This window comes from Mya arenaria, chromosome 8 (genome assembly GCF_026914265.1).
Source record: "Mya arenaria isolate MELC-2E11 chromosome 8, ASM2691426v1".
NCBI classification, from domain to species: domain Eukaryota; kingdom Metazoa; phylum Mollusca; class Bivalvia; order Myida; family Myidae; genus Mya; species Mya arenaria.
This window is the reverse complement of record NC_069129.1, coordinates 9,812,575-9,836,765: the sequence shown is the minus strand read 5'-3', so window position 1 is coordinate 9,836,765 and position 24,191 is coordinate 9,812,575. Positions and strand designations below refer to the sequence as shown.

The 24,191-nt window shown below is 35.5% G+C and overlaps 1 protein-coding gene across 4 annotated transcripts in view; it reads right to left on the bottom strand.

The window, feature by feature from the left end:
• Positions 1–23,447, bottom strand: part of LOC128243239 (low-density lipoprotein receptor-related protein 4-like) — a 29,471-nt gene extending 6,024 nt beyond the window's left edge. Inside the window, exons 1-21 of one of the 4 annotated variants that reach the window (XM_052960857.1) lie at positions 23,022–23,447; positions 22,727–22,821; positions 21,322–21,405; positions 20,402–20,600; positions 19,259–19,352; positions 17,697–17,863; positions 16,967–17,219; positions 16,337–16,493; positions 11,272–11,382; positions 10,413–10,529; positions 8,807–8,965; positions 8,047–8,194; positions 7,441–7,566; positions 6,640–6,757; positions 5,617–5,773; positions 4,409–4,546; positions 3,353–3,583; positions 2,816–3,002; positions 2,102–2,256; positions 910–1,072; positions 412–524 (exon numbers count right to left, since the gene is read on the bottom strand). In XM_052960857.1, the coding sequence (XP_052816817.1) occupies positions 412–524; positions 910–1,072; positions 2,102–2,256; positions 2,816–3,002; positions 3,353–3,583; positions 4,409–4,546; positions 5,617–5,773; positions 6,640–6,757; positions 7,441–7,566; positions 8,047–8,194; positions 8,807–8,965; positions 10,413–10,529; positions 11,272–11,382; positions 16,337–16,493; positions 16,967–17,219; positions 17,697–17,863; positions 19,259–19,352; positions 20,402–20,600; positions 21,322–21,397 (2,869 nt within the window). In that variant the 5' untranslated portion in view covers positions 21,398–21,405; positions 22,727–22,821; positions 23,022–23,447. The remainder of the gene's footprint in view (positions 1–411; positions 525–909; positions 1,073–2,101; positions 2,257–2,815; positions 3,003–3,352; positions 3,584–4,408; positions 4,547–5,616; positions 5,774–6,639; positions 6,758–7,440; positions 7,567–8,046; positions 8,195–8,806; positions 8,966–10,412; positions 10,530–11,271; positions 11,383–16,336; positions 16,494–16,966; positions 17,220–17,696; positions 17,864–19,258; positions 19,353–20,401; positions 20,601–21,321; positions 21,406–22,726; positions 22,822–23,021) is intronic. The other 3 variants (XM_052960861.1, XM_052960859.1, XM_052960860.1) reach the window with 3 other exon arrangements.
• Positions 23,448–24,191: the final 744 nt, after the last annotated feature.

The window sequence follows — 24,191 nt, the reverse complement described above, 5'->3', positions numbered from 1 at the left end:
AAAATAGAGATACACAAAATATGCATGCAATTTGTTGCTGACACACGGACATCTGCAGTCGCCCCTCCCATCGTTTGGGGGAACATAGCGAATTGACTAAAACAAGGGACACACAAAATATGCATGCAATTTGTTGCTGGCACACGGACTGAGCTGCAGTCGCCCACCGCTCGGTGATCATGCCCAGTTCATTCAGGTTACAATCTCCCCGGCTACTCTTGAGATAAAACCATTCGCTTTATTTTCACCGTTCACAACATTCTAAATCTAGTAGAAGTACAAGATAGTACAAATATGTGTTATTCGCACTCCAATTCTTGCCCCCAATTTGGGATAAATTATTTATCATCGGTTTTAAACATAAATGTTAAGAAATCACACACTCGTGATATCATAGTTTTATAATCTCACCTGGTTGAACATTAGGCCAGTTGCTTTTGTAAACGTCCAGACTCCTCAGTCTTCCAAAGTTGGAACCATACTGTTTCGTGCTGTTGGCACTTACATTAAACGCCGTAACAGAACTGAAATAATATACATATATATTTAAATACATTGTTGTTATTAAATTACCATAATGAATGGTAAAATCATGCATAACTGCTGTACGAAGATTGAAATTAAAAAATAATCTCACTTAAATCAGTGAACTTGAGAGTGAAGATTCTAGCTGAAACATCTCATACTAGCTGCAAATTTTGTTACTACAAATAAGTTGCCTACATTATTGCTAATTAACGAAAAAACTGGCCTAAAAAGAGTGTTTTATAAATCTGAATGGATTGTGATTACATACTGCAGTGATAACAAGCATGATCACACTTTTAATACTTTATTTTAATATTTGATAAAAAGTACAAATATAATTTATAATATTAATACTCAACAAACGGTTTAAGTGTCACCTACTCTTTGGCATAATCCGTAAAATAAAGGTTCGTGCCGTCGAATACCAAATCCCTAATGGATGTCTCCTCGTCCGACAGATCGACAATAGTAACACACAATGTCCCGTCCAGGTTACATCTTTGAATTTTGTTTCGATAGGAATCGCTCCAGTACAACATATCATCTGAAAATAACACACATTGATATTTTGCGGCGTGAGTATAAGATACAACAATACGATTTAATACATAAATGTATTTGAATCATCCAACATGACTCATAAGTCTATGACATACAGTTACATGACGTTTGAAGAATTTGAAAAAATGGTCGGCCATTTTGAAAAATGGCCGCCACAGTCAGCAGGGGACACTGCTGACTTGGGTCCATATCGTGAAATGATCAGTAGGGGATGTTTTCAGTGTGTTATAACGTGATAAATTGCTTCATAAATGCTTCTTACGAAGCCCCGCCTTCGGTATTTTACCAGAGTTTGATTGAGAGTTTTGTTTCTTAAAACACTTCGACAAACCTTTTCACAATACGGCCGTCTGACGGAGCACTGTCAAAACATTATTTTGGAAACAGGTTTGTCGAAGTGTTTGATGAAACCTATCACGTTATCAAATTTTGGTGATAAAACGAAGGCGGGGTTTAAGATAGAATACAATCATTGATACACACACTGGTTTTATTTGTGTGCCAAGCTACATGCTTTTAACCCCAAAGTGCTCGATTTATGCTTAGCCGCCCCATAAATTCGAAAAATGTAATTCTGGTGTTTGTCGGTTTCCTCCGCAGGATCGCTCGCTGTTTAAGGGTGTTGAATTATGGGCTGAACCCTAGTAACTTGATGCTACGATGATATCAACTGCTTCTCAACCATTAAGTTATAAACACGATTATTTTTAGGTATTGAGATTTCATTTTAATGAAGTTTTAAAACAATGACGGAAAATGCATGAGATATGCGAAAATGGATTATAGAGTCAGAAAAATAACCACTTAAGATCGTCATACATAAATAAATAGTCTTGTTATTGTTTTCTTTCTTTCAACATCTTGAAGGGAGAAGTATATAATCAAATAACATATTTAAGTAATCAATAGCCACTCTGTCCGGAGATCAAAGAGAGATTCTATGAATATATCTTAACTCTAGATTTAATAATATATTTACAAGAACTGTTTTCTAAGATCGGTTAGAGCATACTTTGATAATCGATCGCCACCCCGTCCGGAGTTCCAAGTGACATTCCATCAACAGACGAAATAATTCTGGTTACTTGAGTCCCGTCCATATTGGCCTTGGCCACATAAGATGTGATAACTGAACCGGTAAATTCCAGAACAGTATAGAACATGAGTCTGAAATATCATTTCATTTGTCATGGTTTCAAAATGTACAGGCTAGCTAAATTTTTCAGACGTTTTCGAAATTGAATATCACAAAAGTCCAAAATGTATTGTTTCCACAGCATATACCCAGATATATGCCAGTCTTTTTTGGCAATTTTGCATATATTTCAAATATCTATGTGTGATATCGTGTAATAATGCATTGTTGAAGTGTTTATTAATTACTTAAAATCATAATCAAACCAAAAATCCAAACAAACAATATCTAGATTTGCAATGAGGAATTTAAATAAACAGAAAATGGTAAGACTAATTCAATTATTTGCAGGAATGTATAAAAGAACTGGAATGGTACTGAAATAATACATTTAAACAAATGGTCAATTTCGTTTAAAGTGATGAAACGCTTTTTAATAACAATACATTTTTCTTTTTTAACCGAAATTCAGGACATTCAGTATTGAGTTCAACTACTATGAGTATATATTTATTCCTTTTAGTATGGTCTATATTACTATGTATTGTTACATACTGTTACATTATATTTTTGTGTACTATATTTTCGTACCCAAGTTTTGGGTGCACGGCAATGTTTCCTAGGCGGTCTTCAACGGATACATCCACGAGTTTGATATTGTGTCCACTCGGTGCTATGAGACCCACGTGCTGCTGTTCCATCCCAGGAGCGGGGTAAGTTGTGTAGTAAATGTTCTTAGTTGTCTCATCGATTGTCAGGCATCTAGCTGATCCTGGCACTGAATAATACAAGCGTTTATCATTGCGATTAAGTCAATGGCCTTTAGTTAAAAATAATTTTTAGTTGTCTGGTTAGTGTCATGGGCGCATGTGAGTTTGGTTAGTGGTCACCAAGTCAGACAAGTGGGGTTTTCCGGGTACTCTGGTTTCGTTGTAAAATATATAACGTTTAAACTTTAATATTTTCATTGTTATAAAAGAAGGAAAGCGCACAATTAAGAATATCCTCAGGTAGTTTTGATGCAAATTTATTTTGTTTGCGAACCGAATGTTCGTAATCAACACTTTATTATATGCAGTAAATGAGTTCTCCAGTTTGCTTACACATAAATGTCAGTACAGTACATACACGTGTATCCCATTTCTTTGTAGTTAGAACCATTTAAAAGCATGCTGTGAACAATAAAATCGTTGGCTTGGGACCAAAGCATCCGCGTTGATAGTGGGTCATAGTGGATGCCGTACACGAACTCGGGTTCTGGTAGCGGTATTACCACATGATTCAGTGTACTCATGTCAATTTGACGGACCTCCTCGTATGTTGCATCAAACACGAGAATGAAGTTGTCTCCAACCGGTTCTGAAAAATAATGTAAGGTTTTGAAACCCTTAAGACTCATTCAGAATTCAACCAATGGTACAACCTGGATTTCACCGGCTTTTTATATTTTCTTTATATGAAATTATTAAAATATTACCTTACTAAATAAATATAAGTAGATTTAATGTTAATAATACAATAGCAGGCCTAAAATTATTCTGAATATTTTTTGAAAAGTAGATGCTACGAAAGCACAAGAGAGGGTGAAAATAGTAGCTTCAGCTTGACTGATTCTGTTAATTGGCAGCCATAAAAAATGAACAACCATCAATGTTTCATCGGTTTAAACAATCGTCAAAACGTCAAATCAATTTAGACGAAATCCGTTATAGTTTGAGTACGAGACGTCGTTTATTAGCCTAGTCAATAGCAATCTCCTATGCTGAGAACTCTTCGACGAACAGAAATGAGCTCTCCTACCACGTTCGAAAATAACTGGGTTTTAGCTAATTGCGAATTGAAACATAACAATGCAAAGACATCCTGGTCACGGCACCAAAATACAATTCATGACAATAACTTTTTAACCGATATGTATTAAAAATCCATTAAACAATTTTTTTTCAAAGTTTAAGAATATAAAAAAATTCAAACAAAAGATTATTTTAACTATTCCAACGACATCACATAATTTGATACATGAAATGCGCGTTGTGGAAATAACTGCATGGCAAATGGAGGTAACCGCTGTGTTGAGTTTGAGCTAGTCAGTAAACTCCACATAAGAACCACATTCTCTTTATAAAATGAGTTACACTGTACAATTCTTAGGGAAAAAACACGAATAAATAATAATAGTCTTACCTGCAACGTTGCAGGTTGCGGAATCACTGTGCAGCGTGTAACCAATTTCACATTCACATTTCTTCATAAAGATGTCAGAGTCGGTATGATGGGTGACACAAATCTGCTCACAACCTCCATTTTCGTGGGCACATGGTGCTTAACAATAATCGTATCTTAATAAGTAACATTACAGGAAAAATCCCCGCAACCAAACATTCAACTATGATCGTAACTAAAAGCACAATGGCCAAATTCTTATAACCAAACGAGAGACACACATGATATCCAACACATACACATATTGCTATTGATAAACAATAATAGCATGTGTATTATATACACGTACATGAATTATGTTATCTTATTTAAGACAATTATTAGCAATCAGCGCTGTCAACCAAAAGGAATGCATAGATAACATTGTATGTTATGTTTTCTCTTGTGACGTATTTTTTACTTAAGTACAAGTTAAGATATTATGAATAAATCGACATGCACATATTACTTACGTGATGGTAAAGCAATGAGTAGTAAGAAGTGTTATCCCCCCCCCCCATTTGAGTACCGAGTAGCACTGCTTCTTTTTTACTGAAATCCTGCGTAACACTTACTTTTGAGCGAGTTTGATTGTGTGTATATACCACGTGATAAATTACGTCATAGATGCTACGTCGGAAGGCAACATTTTACTTAAAATGATGACTTGAAACAAGGATAACCTTTCTTTTTGTTGATCATTTTAAATGAAACAAAAAGTAGTCTATAATCCTTAAAGAGCATAGCCTATGTTTTATTACCGGAGTTTGATTAGGTGATCGGTTTCCATAAACACTTCGACAAACCTGTTTCTGATACTAAACTCTCAATCAAACTCTGGTAAAAGACCGAGGGCGGGGCTATCTGCTCTGTTAGCGGCGTTAGAATGCGCTATGCTTCATTTAAAACGGTGAAAAAATATGAGTTATCTTCGTTTAGTCTTGATTCGAAGCAAAATATTGCCTTCCGACGTTGGATTTACGACGCAATATATCACGTGGTATACACGCGCAGGAGTTTTATAGAATACCCGTACCGAATATTGGCTTCTTACAAGTGTTCCACTCTCTTGAGCCAGAGAGCATTTATAGGGATAGTAAAGCTTTAGACTATCCACATTTCTTCTTCACAAAGATTGAATATAACCCCTTTCTACCAATTTGTTTATATAATTCTTGCAATCTACTTACACGTATCATTTCTCTGTAAAGAAGGATCAAGATACTTCATGGCTACAACATTTTGTATATCATGCGTGATGTTAGCCAGGTCTTTTCCACTACTTCTGTCATAGGTAGCATAAGCCGTGTTTCCCGAAGAACTAGTAAATACCCAGGTCAATTTTTCCTAAAAATATTAAATACATTCATTGACTACAGTTATTTTCTTACCCGTCGATGTCATGTGAGCAATCTCTTTCTGATCTTTGGTCGACAATTTACTCTAAACATTCAAACTTGACGACGCATTTCATGTTGCCTTTGTTTATTGCTCAATTTCATTTTAGTATAGGGCCCAAAATTTCGAAACAAAATGTAACCAGAATGTTTATTTTAGGCATACAACTTGTTCATACTTGATTTTACAATAAATAATATAAATGCGATTATCTGTAAATTGATTTTCTTTAAAGGTCTTAAAACCCTTTGAATTGAGATCATTACATAATTTAAACTTAAACACAATTATTCTGATCTTGCGGAAAAGGTTGTCTGTAATATGTGCTAGGGGGTATTCAACTTATATAAATATTATGGTCATACATCATTGACTTCATTAACTCTATTGGTCAGTTATAAATAACCAGTAATCCGATTAGCTACATCGTTCTTAGATCGAATTAAGACTACTATTTAATACCTAACCGAGCCCCAATTTCACGAAACTTCTTAGGCTTAACAGGCTTTCTTATTTTAATTTGCCAAAATACATACTTTAATTGAATTTCAATAAATGAATTATGGTTAAATGTAATTAACATTTAGATAATTCCCATCTTAAGTATAAAAACTCTTAAAGAAGTAAATATTAAAAAAAAATATTTTTTAGTGAGTTTAGCTTAATCACGTTTTAAGAGACTTATGAAGTTTCGAGAAATTGGTGCCGGGTTCTTAAGCCATTTGGGTCGTCTGTCATTGGATTAAAAAGGCAATAAGACCGTATAGCGCCCGAAGCATTTTTTTAAGAAGTAAAGTGTTTACCAATTGACTGACCTTATACAGTTCAATCAGATATGCGCCTTTTTGAATTTTCGAAGGAAGTTTGGTGTCGTCCGCTTCGCCATTTATGTGGATGGACCCTATCACGTCATCAGCTTGAATCCAATATATTCTAAAATAAAGAATTTGATTTCAAAGATATATTACTCTGAAAACATTATTGACACATCTTTAATCTGCAGATCTTCTAACAAACTTTGAAACAACTGTTTTGCCTGTGATTGTTTTAGTTAGATATTCCATACATTATGAAATAGTTCCCATTTAAAAAGGTTGCAACGATGCCGTAAGAAAGGTTGTTTCCTTCAACAAAGTTCTGAAGAATTAATCCATGGATTACTTAGTTTAAATATTATATATATTAGTGCAGAAAGCTATGATAACTTATACTAAGTCACTCTTGTTGACACAATGTTGCGCGAGAGTGTGGTCTTGTGATTGTGGGGGAAACCGGAGTACCCGGAGAAAACACACTTGTCCGGCTTGGCGACCACTAACCAAACTTACATGGATTACTTTTAAAGGGTAACTTAAACTTAAGCCAGTTATTTTTTCACCGTACTTGCCTACACCTGGCCAATGAGACAGTATTGGTTTACAGTAAAACTTCATGACTGGTTATTGCAATTTAACGATTAAATAATTAAGCAATGTAATAAATAGTCATGATTAAATATCTAAATTCCATCGAAACACTAAACAATGTGAATTGTTTAATTGATTCGAAATGCCTCATCTGCTACATTTGACACCTGTACAAACCACATAAAATGCATTTATTTTAATAGCACATACAATTTTCGGTCATAATCCACGGTGATCGCGCGAATTGCAGTGCTTGCAGGTTTTATAACAGTTGGGCCACTGGATGCATCTATCGCCATCGTTTTTATACCTCCATCATCAGTCCAAACTATGCTCCTTTTTAAGATAAAATACAGTCATTGATACAAATAAACCGATCAATGATTAGCGCACTGTTAGTTAAAGCATGTTCCAACGAATGGTTTTATTATATGTTTAAAATGGTTCCATCTGTTTTAAATAATATCTTAATAGTGACGTTTAATGCAAAAATGAGACTAAGACTTTTACTTAGACATCTCGGTCTCCTATCTTACCACTGTTAAATGAATTGGAAAACCTTCAACTAAGTTCATTTTCTACTGTGTTAAAGATGCGTAGGGCACGCGGGTCATGTTGCTGACGCTAATAGAATTATACACGAAAAATCTGTACACATATTGTCTAAACTTGTATTGTGCATCTACATGTTGTTTGATTAAAACATTATGTAACCCTTTCATTTATAAACATAATACAGTTACAACTTGTACATAGCTTGTATATCTTCAAAATTGGAGGAAATAAAGAAGATAGAAAGATAGAAGCAAAGCTTACCTATCATGCGCCAACACAGCAACATTTTGTGGGTTTGATGTTTTGTTAGTCAACGTTTTGCTTTCTGACGTTTCAGTACTCAACAGAAAAATGCTACCATCTAGTTCACTCCAGAAAAGCAACTTGTCGACCCAATCAAATGCAAGCGCTTGAAATGTAGATAAAAACATGTAATACTTTCCACTGCAAGAATCCTACGAAATTCGGCATTAAAATTAAGTGTAAACCTCTTCGCGGTTACCGCTTTTTTTGTCGGATTTTGCACTCAAATCGCATAAAACTGAATATCGATTTCAGAACATTTTGAATCGCGATTTTATTATTTCGAATCGAGAGCTGAACACTATCCCGACAAAACGACGCAGTGTTAAATGCGACAACATGCGGTATTTTCGAATAGGATTGTATTTTTCTTGCTGATGTCTGTTTAGTTTCTGTGTGCAAATACTAGTAAGCTTAATGCCCATATGTAATTGACTTATACCAGCTTGTCGCTGTAGTGTTCTTGAATTATTTTGACATACTTTGGTAGGATATGGAATAATATCAATGTATGTATGCTTATATAAGAACTCTATATAATTGAAATATTATATTACCACAGGTTATTCATATAAGAGTAGTTTCTTGGTGAAACAAAATATCTACATATGACTTTGCAATTCGAAAAGAAAACATTGTAAGTGTATTTTAAAAATATATCTACATGTACTTCAATGAAGATCAAAACCAAATTTGTGGAAAAAACATTTACACATACACATGATAATCCCAGATGTTGTATGTAACAGCATTTTGGCACTATTTTCTTTTGGAAGGTCTACTGGACGCTGGTATATTGTACTGTTTCCCACAACAAAATACATGACTCTGTCATGCATATCCACGTCTAGAAACCGGATTTGTTCATTTGTTGAACCTAAATGCATAATAAAAATATAAAGATTAAAGAGGTTAGTATAAACTCAAACTAAACTCAATTAAGTCAAGATATAAGGCAACCGGCCTTGGGTGAATTGTACTTAAAACAGTTTCAAACATTATACATGTGATCAAATTTCTGACAAAATGCACAACCAAGGAGAAGTACATAAAACATGATCACATGTAAACATAGATGTGTATTTCTCCCACCTCAGATAAGTAGATCCAATAATTTAACCATATAGATCCAATAATTTAACCATGCTAGATATTCTTATCTTGCCCACGGGCGAAGATAAAATGCCCGTATGAAACTTCTTTTTAATGGTCACCACATTGTAGTTACCTCCCTTGTTGAAGACTGTCGTCAGTAGCATCAAGGAAATATTGTTTTGTGGTAACATTTAGAACGCTAATTAATTATTTCTCGCTTCGAATGTCACCATAAAACAGTTTTCACGCACCATTCAAGAAATAATGCTTCACTCTCCTTAGAACTATTTAAAAAGACCGATTTTACTATTAACATAATCTGAATCAATGCGCGCATATCCATGACAACCACGAACTATCAAATATCAATACGCATTATTTTCACTACGCACAAAAGAGTTCCAGCAAAAAATACATTTTTACTTAATTTTGTTTAACTGAGGTGGGAGAAAAAGCATCTACCATAGCCGCTCGTGTAAGATAGGTTCATCCCGACCCTCGCGCAGGGTGTTTTGCGGAAACTCGGTAAACCTCGTTTCCGCAAACCACCCCACGCTCGGGTCGGAATGAACCTATCTTACACTCTCGGCCATGGAAGATACTTATAATCTTTAAATAGATTGTATTTTATGCTATATAGTCATGAGATAAAAAGCACTATTTTATAGTATTTAACACAACGGCAAGATAATCCGTATTAAATGCATTTTTAGATGTCTACTGTGGTGATAATCGGACAAAACAGTACATTTGATTGCTATATTTGCCTAACCTGAGCGTGTTGTTTCTTTATTGACAACTGTTGATGTGATTTACTTATTTATTATTGTATAACTTCACGTTTATGTTTGCTAGTCAAACATGGATAGAGTATGTTGGTTCTAGATTATGGTAGTTAAAGAATAAAATCAAGTTTAAGATGAAAATATTTTTTTAACACAACAGCAGACTTATTGTATAAATTAAACTATATAAGTAAACTTATATTTATCTTCGTAAAAATATATCTCAAGTACAATGTACGCTATGAATATTCTATAAAAAAAATAAAACTGCTTATTAATATTATGGATCCAACTATTAAATTATATTGCAATAAATGAATTCAACTATGTGAGTAGCTGAGACTTAATTATTAATTATAGTTAGTGTAAGTTCAGGCTTTGTGATTAAAATTTATTGTATTTAATTGTTTATCTTTTATTTAAGTATCGGTACATGTTTGTTACCAGTAACAAAAGCAGTGTCGCACTGGAAAAAAGGAAGGTTTGCATGGCGTATGTCGGTGAGGCATATCTGGGTTGCGTTTGCAAATATTATTGCTCTATGCTGGCCCCCAGATACCTCTGAAAAATATATAAGGAAGGATATCATGAGATGGCAAGTCCTGATATACGCCCATGCTAGTTGTATATGAAATATATTCAGTGTCAATAATCCTGTGGTGCCAGGAGCTTTTATCCCGAATCGGACTTCCAAATGCATTAACTTTTTATAATACTTCAAGCGCAAAATATACTCGATAGCGCCACCACTACTCGACAGTACCACCACTAGGGCAACAGCGCCACCACTTTCATAAATATGTGTGCAGTTTTCCTTTTTAAGAAGTGCTTATTAGTTTTGTTGGGTTCCTGCATAGGTACTATACATAACAGTTATGTTTGCATGCGTGGAATTATCTTACGGGGTGTGTAAGCATCGAAATGTACTTGCTATGCAATCAGATCTCAAAATATGCACACGTCCGATTCGGGAGAAAAGCTCCTGGCACCACAGTTTGCACAACATTGAAACGAAATAGTAATCAGTCTACAGTAGAAGTGTTCTTACACGGTACCACATTCTCCGATTTTCGAAATATGTCCGTTAAATGAAATTATCAAATAAAATATAAATCATACTCACGTTTGTTCATGTAAACATATGGCAAGGCTCCACCACGGAAGTGTCGACAGCTCTTTTTCTTTGCACCACCGTAAAGTGGTGGAGCTGGCGTATAGAGGCCGTGTAAATGTTTATAATATAGTTGGGGATTTATATTTTCTGTTTTTTTTTTTAGTTCTTCGTAACAAAATAAAGTATTACCGTCACATGTATGTGAGTCTGGGTTGAGCATGTAACCTTCTGAGCATGCGCAGACAGCACTCTCCTCGGTTGTAATGCACATATGATCACAGTTCAAACTCAGACAGTGATCTAAAATAGAAACATATTAAAGAAAAGTGGTATTGACGTTATGCTAAAGATATGCATAATAGAATGCAATGATTCCTTCAACATATGCAAGTATTAAATAGCCTTAATACCTGGAATAGCGCATTCGGAGCTCCTCGGCCATTTTTATCGAAAACAACCTCGGATGTATGCCGGTTCATCAGTTGAAGTAGCTCAAATTTTGAATTATATAATTAATTTAATGTAGTGTTTTAAGAGTTGTATTTATTGATCTAAGTTCAAATTGATTGCCAGTGAAGTGTTTTATTGCAAACATAATTAAGATTACCAAGAGTTAAGTCATCAAGATTAACTGCTAAATAAAATTTCTACGCGATCTACTTGCAGCGGACTTAAACGCTCCATTTTTTAATACATAAACCGTCCAAATACATCCGAGATTGTATTCGACAAAAATGGCCGAGGAGTTCCGAATGGGAAGAGCTATGGTGTGGCATTACATAATAAAAAATTTTGGTTTGTCTTTATTAAGTCAACCCGAATTTGTTTTGAAAACGTATTTCAAAACCTTTAATAAATCAAATAATTATAGTAAACCAGTAGTTATATTATGTAGATAGGTTCGATTGAGTGAGAGATAATTTTTAGCAATTTCAATAGTTTTCGATTGTGTGTGAAGTTGGCTCAGCCATCGGCAATCGACAATCGACATTCGATATTATATAGCAAATCTTCAATGTCGAGCTGCAATGTCGAGCTGGACGGAATTCTAGCTCGACATTCGATATTATATAGCAAATCTTCAATATCGAGCTGCAATGTCGAGCTGGACGGAATTCTAGCTCGACATTCGATATTATATAGCAAATCTTCAATGTCGAGCTGCAATGTCGAGCTGGACGGAATTCAAGCTCGACATTCGATATTATAGAGCAAATCTTCAATGTTGTGATGAATTGTCGAGCTAGACGGAATTCTAGCTCGGCATTTGATATCATATAGGAAATATGCAATGTTGAGCTGCAATGTCGAGCTGGACGGAATTCTAGCTCGACATTCGATATTAAATAGCAAATATTCAATGTTGTGATGGATTGTCGAGTTGGACGGAATTCTAGCTCGGCATTTGATATTATATAGGAAATATTCAATGTCGAGCTGCAATGTCGAGCTGGACGGAATTCTAGCTCGACATTTTATATGATATAGCAAATATTTAATGTTGTGATGAATTGTCGAGCTTGACGAAATTCTAGCTCGATATTCGATATTATATAGCAAATCTTCAATGTTGAGCTGGAATGTCGAGCAGGACGGAATTCTAGCTCGACATTCGACATTATATAGCAAATATTCAATGTCGACATGCAATGTAGAGCTGGACGGAATTCTAGGTCGACATTCGATATTATATAGGAAATCTTCAATGTCGAGCCTGAATGTCGAGCTGGACGGAATTCTAGCTCCACATTTGATATTATATAGCAAATCTTCAATGTCGAGCTGGAATGTCGAGCTGGACGGAATTCTAGCTCGACATTCGATATTATATAGAAAATGTTAAATGTCGAGCTGGAATGTCGAGCTGGACGGAATTCTAGCTCGACATTCGATATTATATAGCAAATCTTCAATGTCGATGTTGGTTGGAATTCTAGCTCGACATTCGATATTATATAGCAAATCTTCAATGTCGACATGCAATGTAGAGCTGGACGGAATTCACAATACATTGCATTGTACGGGAACCATTTATCGATGAACTGTCCGGCCAAGGATAATGGCCGCAATCTACATTGAAGCCCATCGTACCACAAATTGCCAAACCTTTGGGAGCAAACGATGGCACAAAAGTGATTGCTACGATGCATGGTCACTCCAGCAAGTTGGAAGTGTCTTTCTGCGATTTTTAGTCGATCATTCTCAAGGATGCCATCAAGGCTGACACGGCCGTATATGTGATGTTCGTACACTCGGACAATAACGTCTTGGGGCAACGACCTGATACGTTGAGAATCCGTTCTCCTGCCGGTACACCTCAAATCAGACCTGTGGCTGTTTGGTGAATTCATGTTTTGTGTGTCTATTTTATTCAACTTGTATGACTTATATCTCAACCGTGCAGAATTGTCTTCATTGTACAATTGAATTGAAAGCATTCGTTAAATCTAAGACAAAATTTGAACTAAAATGTCAACACGGCCAATCTGTGAACGTGCAGCTTTAACAAACTTGTTACGATCATAAAGGGACCGGAAATGCACGATAAATTAATAACTGCCTGGTCAACTGAATTACATGGACTTGTCTGAGTCATGGAACGGATCAACTAATTATTTTAAAGACAAACTGGATGTACATTATACAGTATATTTAGCAACTACGAAAAGGTGCCTACAGAGCAATTCAGATTAAGAAAAATGTTTGTCTGCTGAATGAGTAGAATCTGCACAAAAAAAAATCAAAACGACTAAAAGTATATTTGATCTATTTCTACTACGACTGTGTCGATCTTAACCAACAAACTCGTGATTAAAAATTCACCATAATATTGATTGTTGAGCTATGATTCCGTACAGCGGAACATTGCATTGATACTGTATAACACCGAATGTCGATCTAAAATTCAGTGGAGCTCGACGTTACAGCTCAACACTTAAAAAACAACACACTATAAGTCAGCGGTTGTCGACCTAGGACGCCGTTTTGCATTGAAAATTCACTTTGTTTTATCGAATGCCAAAGTTTTATTCCTTCCAGACCGAAATTAAGCCACGGCATACAAGTTTCCGTACAGCTCGATATTGCAACTAAACAATGAAGATTTGCTATATAATAACTTTTTTCGAGCTAGAATTCCGTACAGCTCGACATTGCAGCTCGACATTGAATATTTGTTATATAATATCGAATGGCGAGCTAGAATTCCGTCCAGCTCGACATTTCAGCTCAACAATGAAGATTTGCAATATACAATCGAATGTATAGCTGGAATTCCGTCCAGCTCGACATTTCAGCTCGACATTGAAGATTTGCTATATAAGATCGAATGTCGATCTAGAATTTTGTCCAGCTCGACATTTCAGCTCGACATTGAATATTTGCTATAAAATATGGAATGTCGAGCTAGAATTTTGTCCAGCTCGACGTTTCAGGTCGCCTTTGAAGATTAGCTATATAATATCGAAAGTCGAGCTAGAATTTTGTCCAGCTCGACATTGCAACTAGACATTGAAGAATTTCTATATAATATCAAATGTCGAGCTAGAATTCCGCCCAGCTCGACGTTCCAGCTCGACATTGAAGATTTGCTATATCATATCGAATGTCGAGCTAGAATTCCGTCCAGCTCGACATTGCAGCTCGACATTGAAGATTTGCTATATAATATCGAATGTCGAGCTAGAATTCCGTCCAGCTCGACATTGCAGCTCGACATTGAAGATTTGCTATATAAGATTGAATGTCGAGCTAGAATTCCGTCCAGCTCGACGTTGCAGCTCGACAATGAAGATTTGCTATATAATATCAAATGTCGCGCTAGAATTCCGTCCAGCTCGACGTTGCAGCTCGACATTGAAGATTTGCTATATAATATCAAATGTCGCGCTAGAATTCCGTCCAGCTCGACATTGCAGCTCGACATTGAAGATTTGCTATATAATATCGAATGGCGAGCTAGAATTTTGTCCAGCTCGACATTGCAGCTCGACATTGAAGATTTGCTATATGAAATCAAATGTAGAGCTAGAATTCCGTCCAGCTCGAAGTTCTAGATCGACATTAAATATCTGCTATATAATATCGAATGGCGAGCTAAAATTTTGTCCAGATCGACATCGCAGCTCGACATTGAAGATTTGCTATATGAAAATCAAATGTAGAGCTAGAATTCCGTCCAGCTCGACGTTCTAGGTCGACATTAAATATCTGTTATACATGTATAATATCGAATGGCGTGCTAGAATTCCGTCCAGCTCGACATTGCAGCTCGACATTGAATATTTGCTATATAATATCGAACGTCGAGCTAGAATTCCGTCCAGCTCGACATTGCAGCTCGACATTGAAGATTTGCCATATGAAATCAAATTTAGAGCTAGAATTCCGTCCAGTTCGACGTTCTAGGTCGACATTAAATATCTGCTATATGATATCGAATGGCGAGCTAGAATTTTGTCCAGCTCGACATTGCAGCTCAACATTGAAGATTTGCTATAAGAAATCATATGTCGAGCTAGAATTCCGTCCAGCTCGACGTTCTTGGTCGACATTAAATATCTGCTATATAATATCGAATGGCGAGCTAGAATTCCGTCCAGCTCGACATTTCAGCTCGACATTGAAGATTTGCTATATTATTTCGAATGTCGAGCTAGAGTTCCGTCCAGCTCGACATTGCAGCTCGACATTGAAGATTTGCTATATAATATCGAATGTCGATTGTCGATTGCCGTTGGCTGAGCCAACTTCACACACATAGTTTTCGACACTTTCGCGAGTTTCATGTTTTTAAAATCGGGAAATAACAAAATAGCTTTTCATCGTAACGATTGCAATATAATTAATCATTCGCAAACTGAAACTTGTAAATATTGTTTCATGATCATCAAAGGTTTACATTTTAGCTTTTTTGCATACCATAATATATCTTATAAAATTTACCTTTCATCATGAAATTATTATATAAATATTTACTAATTAGTTGTTAGTTGTTAGTCCATCCTCACTGTGGGGTGTAAGTGAAATGTTAGTTTAATGTAAAAGTATTTAATGTGAAGTTTTATGTTAAAATATTGATTATCAGTTCTTTTTTCATGTCTGAGATTCCAAACCTATCATGTTAATATTTTATATATATATTCAATTGAATGTATTATCTCTATCATGTAACGAGGAATACTTTGTGTTCAAGTTACTGAATAAATGAGTTGAATCTTGAATCTTGAATCTTAAAACAATTAACATCAATTACCTGTTTCGCGAATGGGTTGGTCCTCTTTAAAATATGTAGCAACACCGTAGGTTGTGTCCCCTGAATCAAGGTATAAGCTGTCGTAGATTCTAGCGCCCGATGTTTTGTTGTAAAACATGATAAGGTCGTCAGAGATATCTGTCACAACTACTACATCCTATATAAACAGAACAGAACAGAACAAGATATTTATATTGGCTTATGTATTACAAGCTCATCGTAATACATCGAAGGATATATATGAAGTATTCATGGTTATAAAGTCATTTCCATAAGCACATAAATGAAATAAATTAATTGATGAGAGATAATTTTTAGAACTTTCTTTACCAGGATATAAGCTTTTATAGAATGGAATTCACGTAATGATTCAGTAGTTTGACACTAACAGAGAGGTTTAAAATATCACAGCAAAAACAAGTACAATTGTAATAATTTAGTTTACGTATTATAAGAATGCTTCAGATGCCTACATACAAGTAAAACAGATAATTATTCAGAGCTAATTTCAAATAGTATTTTAAAAATATATGTCCATACAGTTTATAAAAGTTCATAATTAATTATGAACATTTCTTAAATCATTAGCATTTGTGCGTTTAATACATATTGTTAATAATTAAGGTGTACCCGATATATCGCCAAATCAAACAAGATCGAAAAGACAATTCTCTTTATAATTTTACGATCCTCGCCATCGTATGTAGCTGATTCTATGTTCTCAGTAATCGAATCAATCCAAAATATTCGTTTTGACAAAAGGTCGGCTTCCAGAGAGAGAGGGTTGGCCAGCCTAGATGTTATAAGCGTCTTCCTTTGTCCACCGAGTAAATTCGAGCGTTCTATTTTCGGATGTTCGCCATTGTCTGACCAAAATAAGAATCTGAAAGACGTAATAATCACAAAATGCAGGAGGCGTTAAGTATACTTCATTATTACGGATTATATGCCAGTACTAACGTCATTAACAAATAAGTGTAGTTGTATAGTTGTAACGAAGCGAAACCAAGTAAAATCGATGTTTGGCAGTATGCACGTCCAAGTTATTTTTTAATTTCAATACAGCAGTAAAACAGAAACACAATACGCCCAAAATGCACCATTTTGCTAAAATTGTATTGAAGGAGAACCCAAAATCCCTAATTCACACACTTTAAACCAAATAAATTTCGGTTCTGAGGAAGGCGCGCAAGGTAAATGGTTACGCCCCAATCTACGTCCCCTCTAACGTCAAATCCTGGACCCGTTCATGGTATGTATGTACTGTGTTGGAAATAAACGCACCACGATTTAATATAAGGAATGGGCGCAACACACATTTACTTATCATATGAACAGTTTAACTGAAACACTTCCTTACGCATCAAGAGGATCTATTGCTAATCCATCCGGAGCGTCAAGATTGGTTTCCACAATGACCTTGTAGAATTCGCTGTTGATTTTCTCTGGGAGGGCTGCTGCGGCCAAAATCCAGCGGTATCCCGAGTCTGTCCAGTACAAAGTGTGGGAAATCCAGTCGAGTGCAACCTTCAGTACGATATTCATTGTTATTATATACCCATCATAAATCCACACGCAATACATATCACGGCATAACAAGTATCGTTGCGTGACGTTAAAATGACGTCATAAAACAAAATAGTGCGTCGTTAAAATGACAATATTTACACCTCAACTTCCATTCCTTAAATGAACTGCCTTTCGGCAATTGCGTTCATCAATCGATGAACGCAACATCTTCGGATATGTTCGGATCGTAATTCATTGCATATCAATATACATGAAAGCTATTGATCTTGTTATTGGTTGTATTGTGTCTGCAGGTCCCGTAAAATATAGATCAACATTTTTAAAAGTGTTAGTTTATTATATTTTAAATATATTGGTACCAGAAGTGTTTCAATTTTACGTTTTAAAGTGATTTCAAGTGGTTGATCTTTTCCGCGTTATTGTGACGTCATTTGAAAAAAAATGTTTCCGGTTATAGTCGGGTCGTTCTATTAACCGAATGGGTAAGAACGGGTTACTGAAAGGTTTTCTTAAATGAAATGAAGTATTTTTTAACAATTCTTGAATGAAATAATGAACTATTGGTGTAAATATAAGGAATGAATTGCGGGGTTGATGTCATTATCTGGGATATGAACGCAATTGGGTTGGTCAAAGTACGCGTGGAGTCCTTCGGACTCCACACACATTGACCAACCCAATTGCGTTCATACCCCGATAATGACATCAACCCCGCAATTCATTCCTTAATTTATTATGAAAACATGTGGCATTTCAGCGATCTAACCAGTAAAGTATGTAGTAAAATGGCTATTAGTACTGCGTTTTGATCCGGATTGTCGTATTCGACTCTCGTGGATTTTCGCAAGTTTTGATTTCGGCAAAAATCCACTCGAGTCGAATACAACTTCCCGGCTCAAAACGCAGTACTAATAACCCTATTATAACCAACTCACTATAAATGTGCGATTAAAATAAATATTTTATTTGCATCTATTATGGTATTCGTCTACGTGGCCTAGTGGTTAAGCGTCCGCCTACGGAGCGGGGGTTCGTGGGTTCGATCCCTGGCCGCGCCATACCATAAAAAGTTTTAGATGGTACAAGAACCCCCCCCCCGCCTATGCCTGGCGCATTTAAAGGGTAGTGCTTGGAAAAGTGGTGTACTCAGTACTGGTTTAACCCAGGAAAGTAGTACCCCGTGCATCGGTGCTTTACACCGAGCACGTGAAAGAACCAAGGGGTCTCTTCGAAAAGAGCTAGGGTATCGCACCCGGACTTCCTTGTATCTCGCCACTGTCTCTTCGGCGTGCTGTCCCTTTTGGAAATAAGTGCTTGCACTTTTACGGATTATCACTGACAGCAAGGTCTAAAGAAATACATACATACAACAAAAAATGGACTATATTTTACCTGTATGGTCGATGACGAGAGTCCCTCGTGGAAGAAGTCAAAATCTCCAATATTCTTGTAATCCGCTGTGTAACCGGCGACATAATCTATGGTCCTGCACACAATTTCATGTGACTTATTAAGCTTGCAATTTATTATACAAATACATCTAAAGCAGTTTTCAACTAAAGGTTTGACTGTGATATTACATTGGAATTGTAAGTCACCACTACTGGCCGGAAAAAAATAAGTCAACCGTCGTTAGATGTTCTTAGTTTAATATTCTTTCTTTTTATAAAAGTTTATAATGTTGCACAATACCAGTCAATATTTACTAAAGTAATGAATTTGTTTAGCAGAAATATTGTGCATGCAAAATACCTTTTTTTATAAACAGTTGACATTTTATGCAAGTCTGAAATTATTTATATTGACCCGAACCTCCCCATGTTCAAGAGCATATATACATGGATACCATTATACAATGAAAAAACAAGGTTCTGCACGTTTTGTTTTAATTAAATATAATTTATCATTTTTTTTAATAATTATTAATGGAGGCAACTCTTTTTTATTGCCAAAGGGTCAATTGTCCGCCCTACTTTATCTTGGCGCCGTTATCATTTATACAGTTTTAATCCGGTTCGGAATTGATTGAATACTTGATGAAATTGAATAATAGATTCTGTTTGTTTTTAATGAATGATAAATAAACTACTTCCTTACTTTGCGCGATCTAATTGTCCTATTGTAAGAAACACAATTATGACCATGCAAAACCATTGTCCTTAAGAAGTGTATTTAAAACAAACAAAAATAAACGTTTGGCAAAAGCCCAGCAACAGTTTACTTATATGACCAAATGCAACTATCAAAGGTCTTCAAGCTTAAAGGTATTTGAATCAGGGATGCCAATTTCCCTCTTTACAGCTGATTACCTCTTTTTGACCACATAAATCAAAATTTAAATTTGTTGTCTTTTATCTGATCTGAAGAAAATATGACTTGTTTGTGCATAATGTAATGGAGATACTCCAATTTCGTACTGGTTTCCTCTTTTTTTACAAACTTGCATTGGCATCCCTGCTGAATCTATCAGTACTGCAAAAATACAACTATGGTGTCAAAGACAAAGATAAAAACACATGTAGACGGACTGCATACCTCAAGTGTGTATTGTAAGCATACATGACCTTTTCTCGGTAATCAACGTCCAAGCTTAGGTAATGGTTATAGGGATAATTAAACAAGAGCCCTTGTACACTGAGACTGAAGTTCCCGTATCCCGGCATGCCTTGCAAGTGCCAGAAGTGAACGTTCTCCACTTTTTGGTGGTTCCATCCGGTAAAAATAAGTCCCATTTCTGTAAGTGGTAAATGAATAGTCAGAACATATTTTCTTGCATACCGGACGTGTGTTTCCGGTCATGTGACCAGTGCTGGAAATCCCGTCTTACATCTCCATGCTTCGTTACCGGTTTACGCGCGCCCTCGGGTCGGATTTTTCTTTCCGTACCGGAAACACATGATAGATACTTATATTCACTATCATTAGGTGACACCAAATTGATGTTCTTTCAACGGATTTGACCCATCTGATTTTTGTGGGTCAAGGAACAAATTAATCAATATCAGGTAATGGGAGGGGCGTATGTTATCATTCCAACCATTATAATCAAGTTAGTATTGGATCAACTGTTGCGGTCAGTGGTGGATCAAGGAATGGACAACAAGAGGTTGGGGGACATCCGTCAACCCCTCTCAAAACTTTCATTTCACTAAGGTATTTAAATGACACGTATAAAATCGTTGATACATGTTAAACCTTCATTAAAGACCTCCTTTAAACATCTTATAAAGTGAACATAATAATGAAAATACTTGGTATATATTTTTACAGCGTTTTAATTGTTAAGGTATCAGTTTAAAGTTTATAATTAGGTATTTTTAAGGATAACTTTAAGGCCAACTTTTGGGGTGGGCACATTGTCCCCGCTACATCTGCCACTGGCGGTTATTAGTTAGATGAGAAATTAGTATTGAATAAATAACTTAAAACAGAGCATGTTTAAAACTTCATCGAACCTTTGTCTTCTTCAGTAGTTTGGCTCATGCTGGATCCGACAATCATCACAGCGATATATAACGCGAGTGTGGACATAGTTGAACCTGAAACATGATACAAATAGGTAGAAGAAGAATTTCAACAATAGTATTGATGTCAATGAAAACATTTCAGACAGCATAATGTAAACATACTTTGTTTTTTGGCCCGTTTACAATATTTCTTAAACTTTTTTAGTTTAGACACACTTGTCTCATACATGTTTTTATCATTTGTAATATGTTTTTTATCATAATTAGTAAGTTTATCATGTTTTTCTTCAACAGATGTATTTTTAAGTCATGACTTGAACAAGTGTTCGATTTCATTGATATCCGCTTTATCTACATGCATTTGTGAATTCTGAATGCGTGATTGGTCATATTTGTATGGCATCATTTGGATGGGTGTCAGGATACATAAAGAATATAACATGAAAAATATATTTAATAAAAATAAATTTACAGAGAAGCTTGTTTTGCTCTTAAATTTTTACAAACTAGGTTATTAAGATTCACGTCAATTTCATTTGAGAAGAAAACATAATATATTATATATGTCAGTGTATTTATACCATGTGATAAATTACGTCATAAATGCTACGTCGGAGCGCTTAGAATTTAAACAAAGATATTTTACTATTTACTCATCATATTTAAGGAAACATGACACAGTCTTCGCCGCGTACATAGCCCTGCCTTCGGTCGTTTACTAGAGTTTGATTGAGAGCTAAGTTTCTTAAATAATTTCGACAAACTTTTCAAAAAACCGCCGCCTGATGTAGCACTGTTAAAACATTATTATGGAAAGAGGTTTGCCGAAGTGTTTGAGGAGACCTATCACCTAATCCATCTCGGGTAATAGAACGAAACCGGAGCTCTTAAATCGTCATAGAAAACCCATTGTCTAACTTAAAATGGTGAAGAAAAGAAAAATTGTTTGTCTCCCTTCCAATAAATAAAGAATGTGGAGGATCACTGGTATTAATTTTTCAAACTTTAAGGCAAACTCTTTTTTTCTCACAAACTTAACTTATTTGTCCAGTAAGTAAAGGCTCAAAATATTATTTTGGAATATAAACGTGTTTTGTTGTTATATAATAGAATGGTTTAAATTTTACATCCGGGTTTACATGGTGGGTGTGTTTATTCAATCGAAGTTTTATGTTAATCTAATATTCATTTTAAAGATTATAAACTTAAGTCAATAATTCATAACTATAAAACATGGCTATCAGGTAAAAGAGGTGTATTTTGATATAACAAGGCGTTGTAGTTAACATTCTTTAGCTTTCAATAAAAAAGAAATTCGACACCGCTGTATTCGTGTGCCAAAATAGTAAACATGTTTTCTTTCATAAAAAGGTATCTTAATATTTTAAAATACTTGCAAATACTTCCGATTTAAGATTAGATTGGCATAAACTGCTATCCAAACGGCTTCTGTCGTCTGCTCGCTTCCTTTAATCTTATTTGGAAGAGCTGGAAACGAAAACAGGGAAGATTTTGAATTAAAGCATATTCGTAAATATGCTACGTAAAGGGCAAATTTATTAACTCAAGTGAATACATCTATGTCATTTAACTCTCTTTTATTTTTAAACATACAAAGTTACGGGTTATTTTAATTTTCAAAAGCAATATGGGAATTAGATTCAAGCAAAAAATGTATCAAAACTTACATCATTCATATATCCTATGATAACATGTCTATGAATATCCGGACTAATTAAATAACATCAACAGCTCATTGCACAAATTGTGAAACCGGGTAAATAACATGATATCCAAACTTCCTTGTATATGATCATTTGCGTTTCGGTTGATAAAAGGCTATCCAACCGTTTATAACCTATACTTCAATAACAAATATAACATTACAGGTAAACACTGAACATAAAAGCGCGGCAAAATGGCGTCCAAATGTTAACTTAATGAGGATAGTGTTACAATAAAATTTTATTGGTTTCCCGTAAAGAATCATAAATATTATACACAAGTGTCCCTTAAGCCTTCAAGAGGCAGTTTTATTTCAAAAAAATGCAAAAAGCCACTTTTTCTTCCTTTTTATTGTTAGTAACATTTATTCGTCCCATTTCTGATTTAAGTCACGTATATAAGTCTGGTATGAATCTGTGGACGGTTTGTTTAGCCCGTGACACTATGTCATAGTTCATAGCCAATAGAACGATTTCAAAATGTTTGACTATATTTCGTAATGAAACCTACTTGTTATAGGATGGGTTTTTTTCTTCGAGAATAATAATATAACATTGTATGCAAGCTTATCGGTAAGTGCCTTCCTTATGCAAGCTAAGCGGTAAGTGCCTTCCTTATGCAAGCTAAGCGGTAAGTGCCTTCCTTATGCAAGCTAAGCGGTAAGTGCCTTCCTTATGCAAGCTTTTTGGTAAGTGCATTCCTTATGCAAGCAAAGCGGTAAGTGCCTTCCTTATGCAAGCTAAGCGGTAAGTGCCTTCCTTATGCAAGCTTTTCGGTAAGTGCATTCCTTATGCAAGCTTTTCGGTCAGTGCCTTCCTTATGCAAGCTTTTCGATAAGTGTCTTCCTTATGCAAGCTTTTCGGTAAGCACCTTCCGTTTGCAAGCAAAGCGGAAAGTACATTCCTTTTGCAAGCAAAGCGGTAAGTGCTTTCTTTATGCAAGCAAAGCGGTAAGTGCCTTCCTTATGCAAGCAAATCGGTAGGTGCCTTCCTTATGCAAGCTTATCGGTAAGAACCTTCCTTATGCAAGATAAGCGGTAAGTGCCTTCCTCATGCAAGCAAAGCGGTAAGTACCTTCCTTGTGCAAGCTTATCGGTAAGTACCTTCCTTATGCAAGCAAAGCGGTAAGTGCCT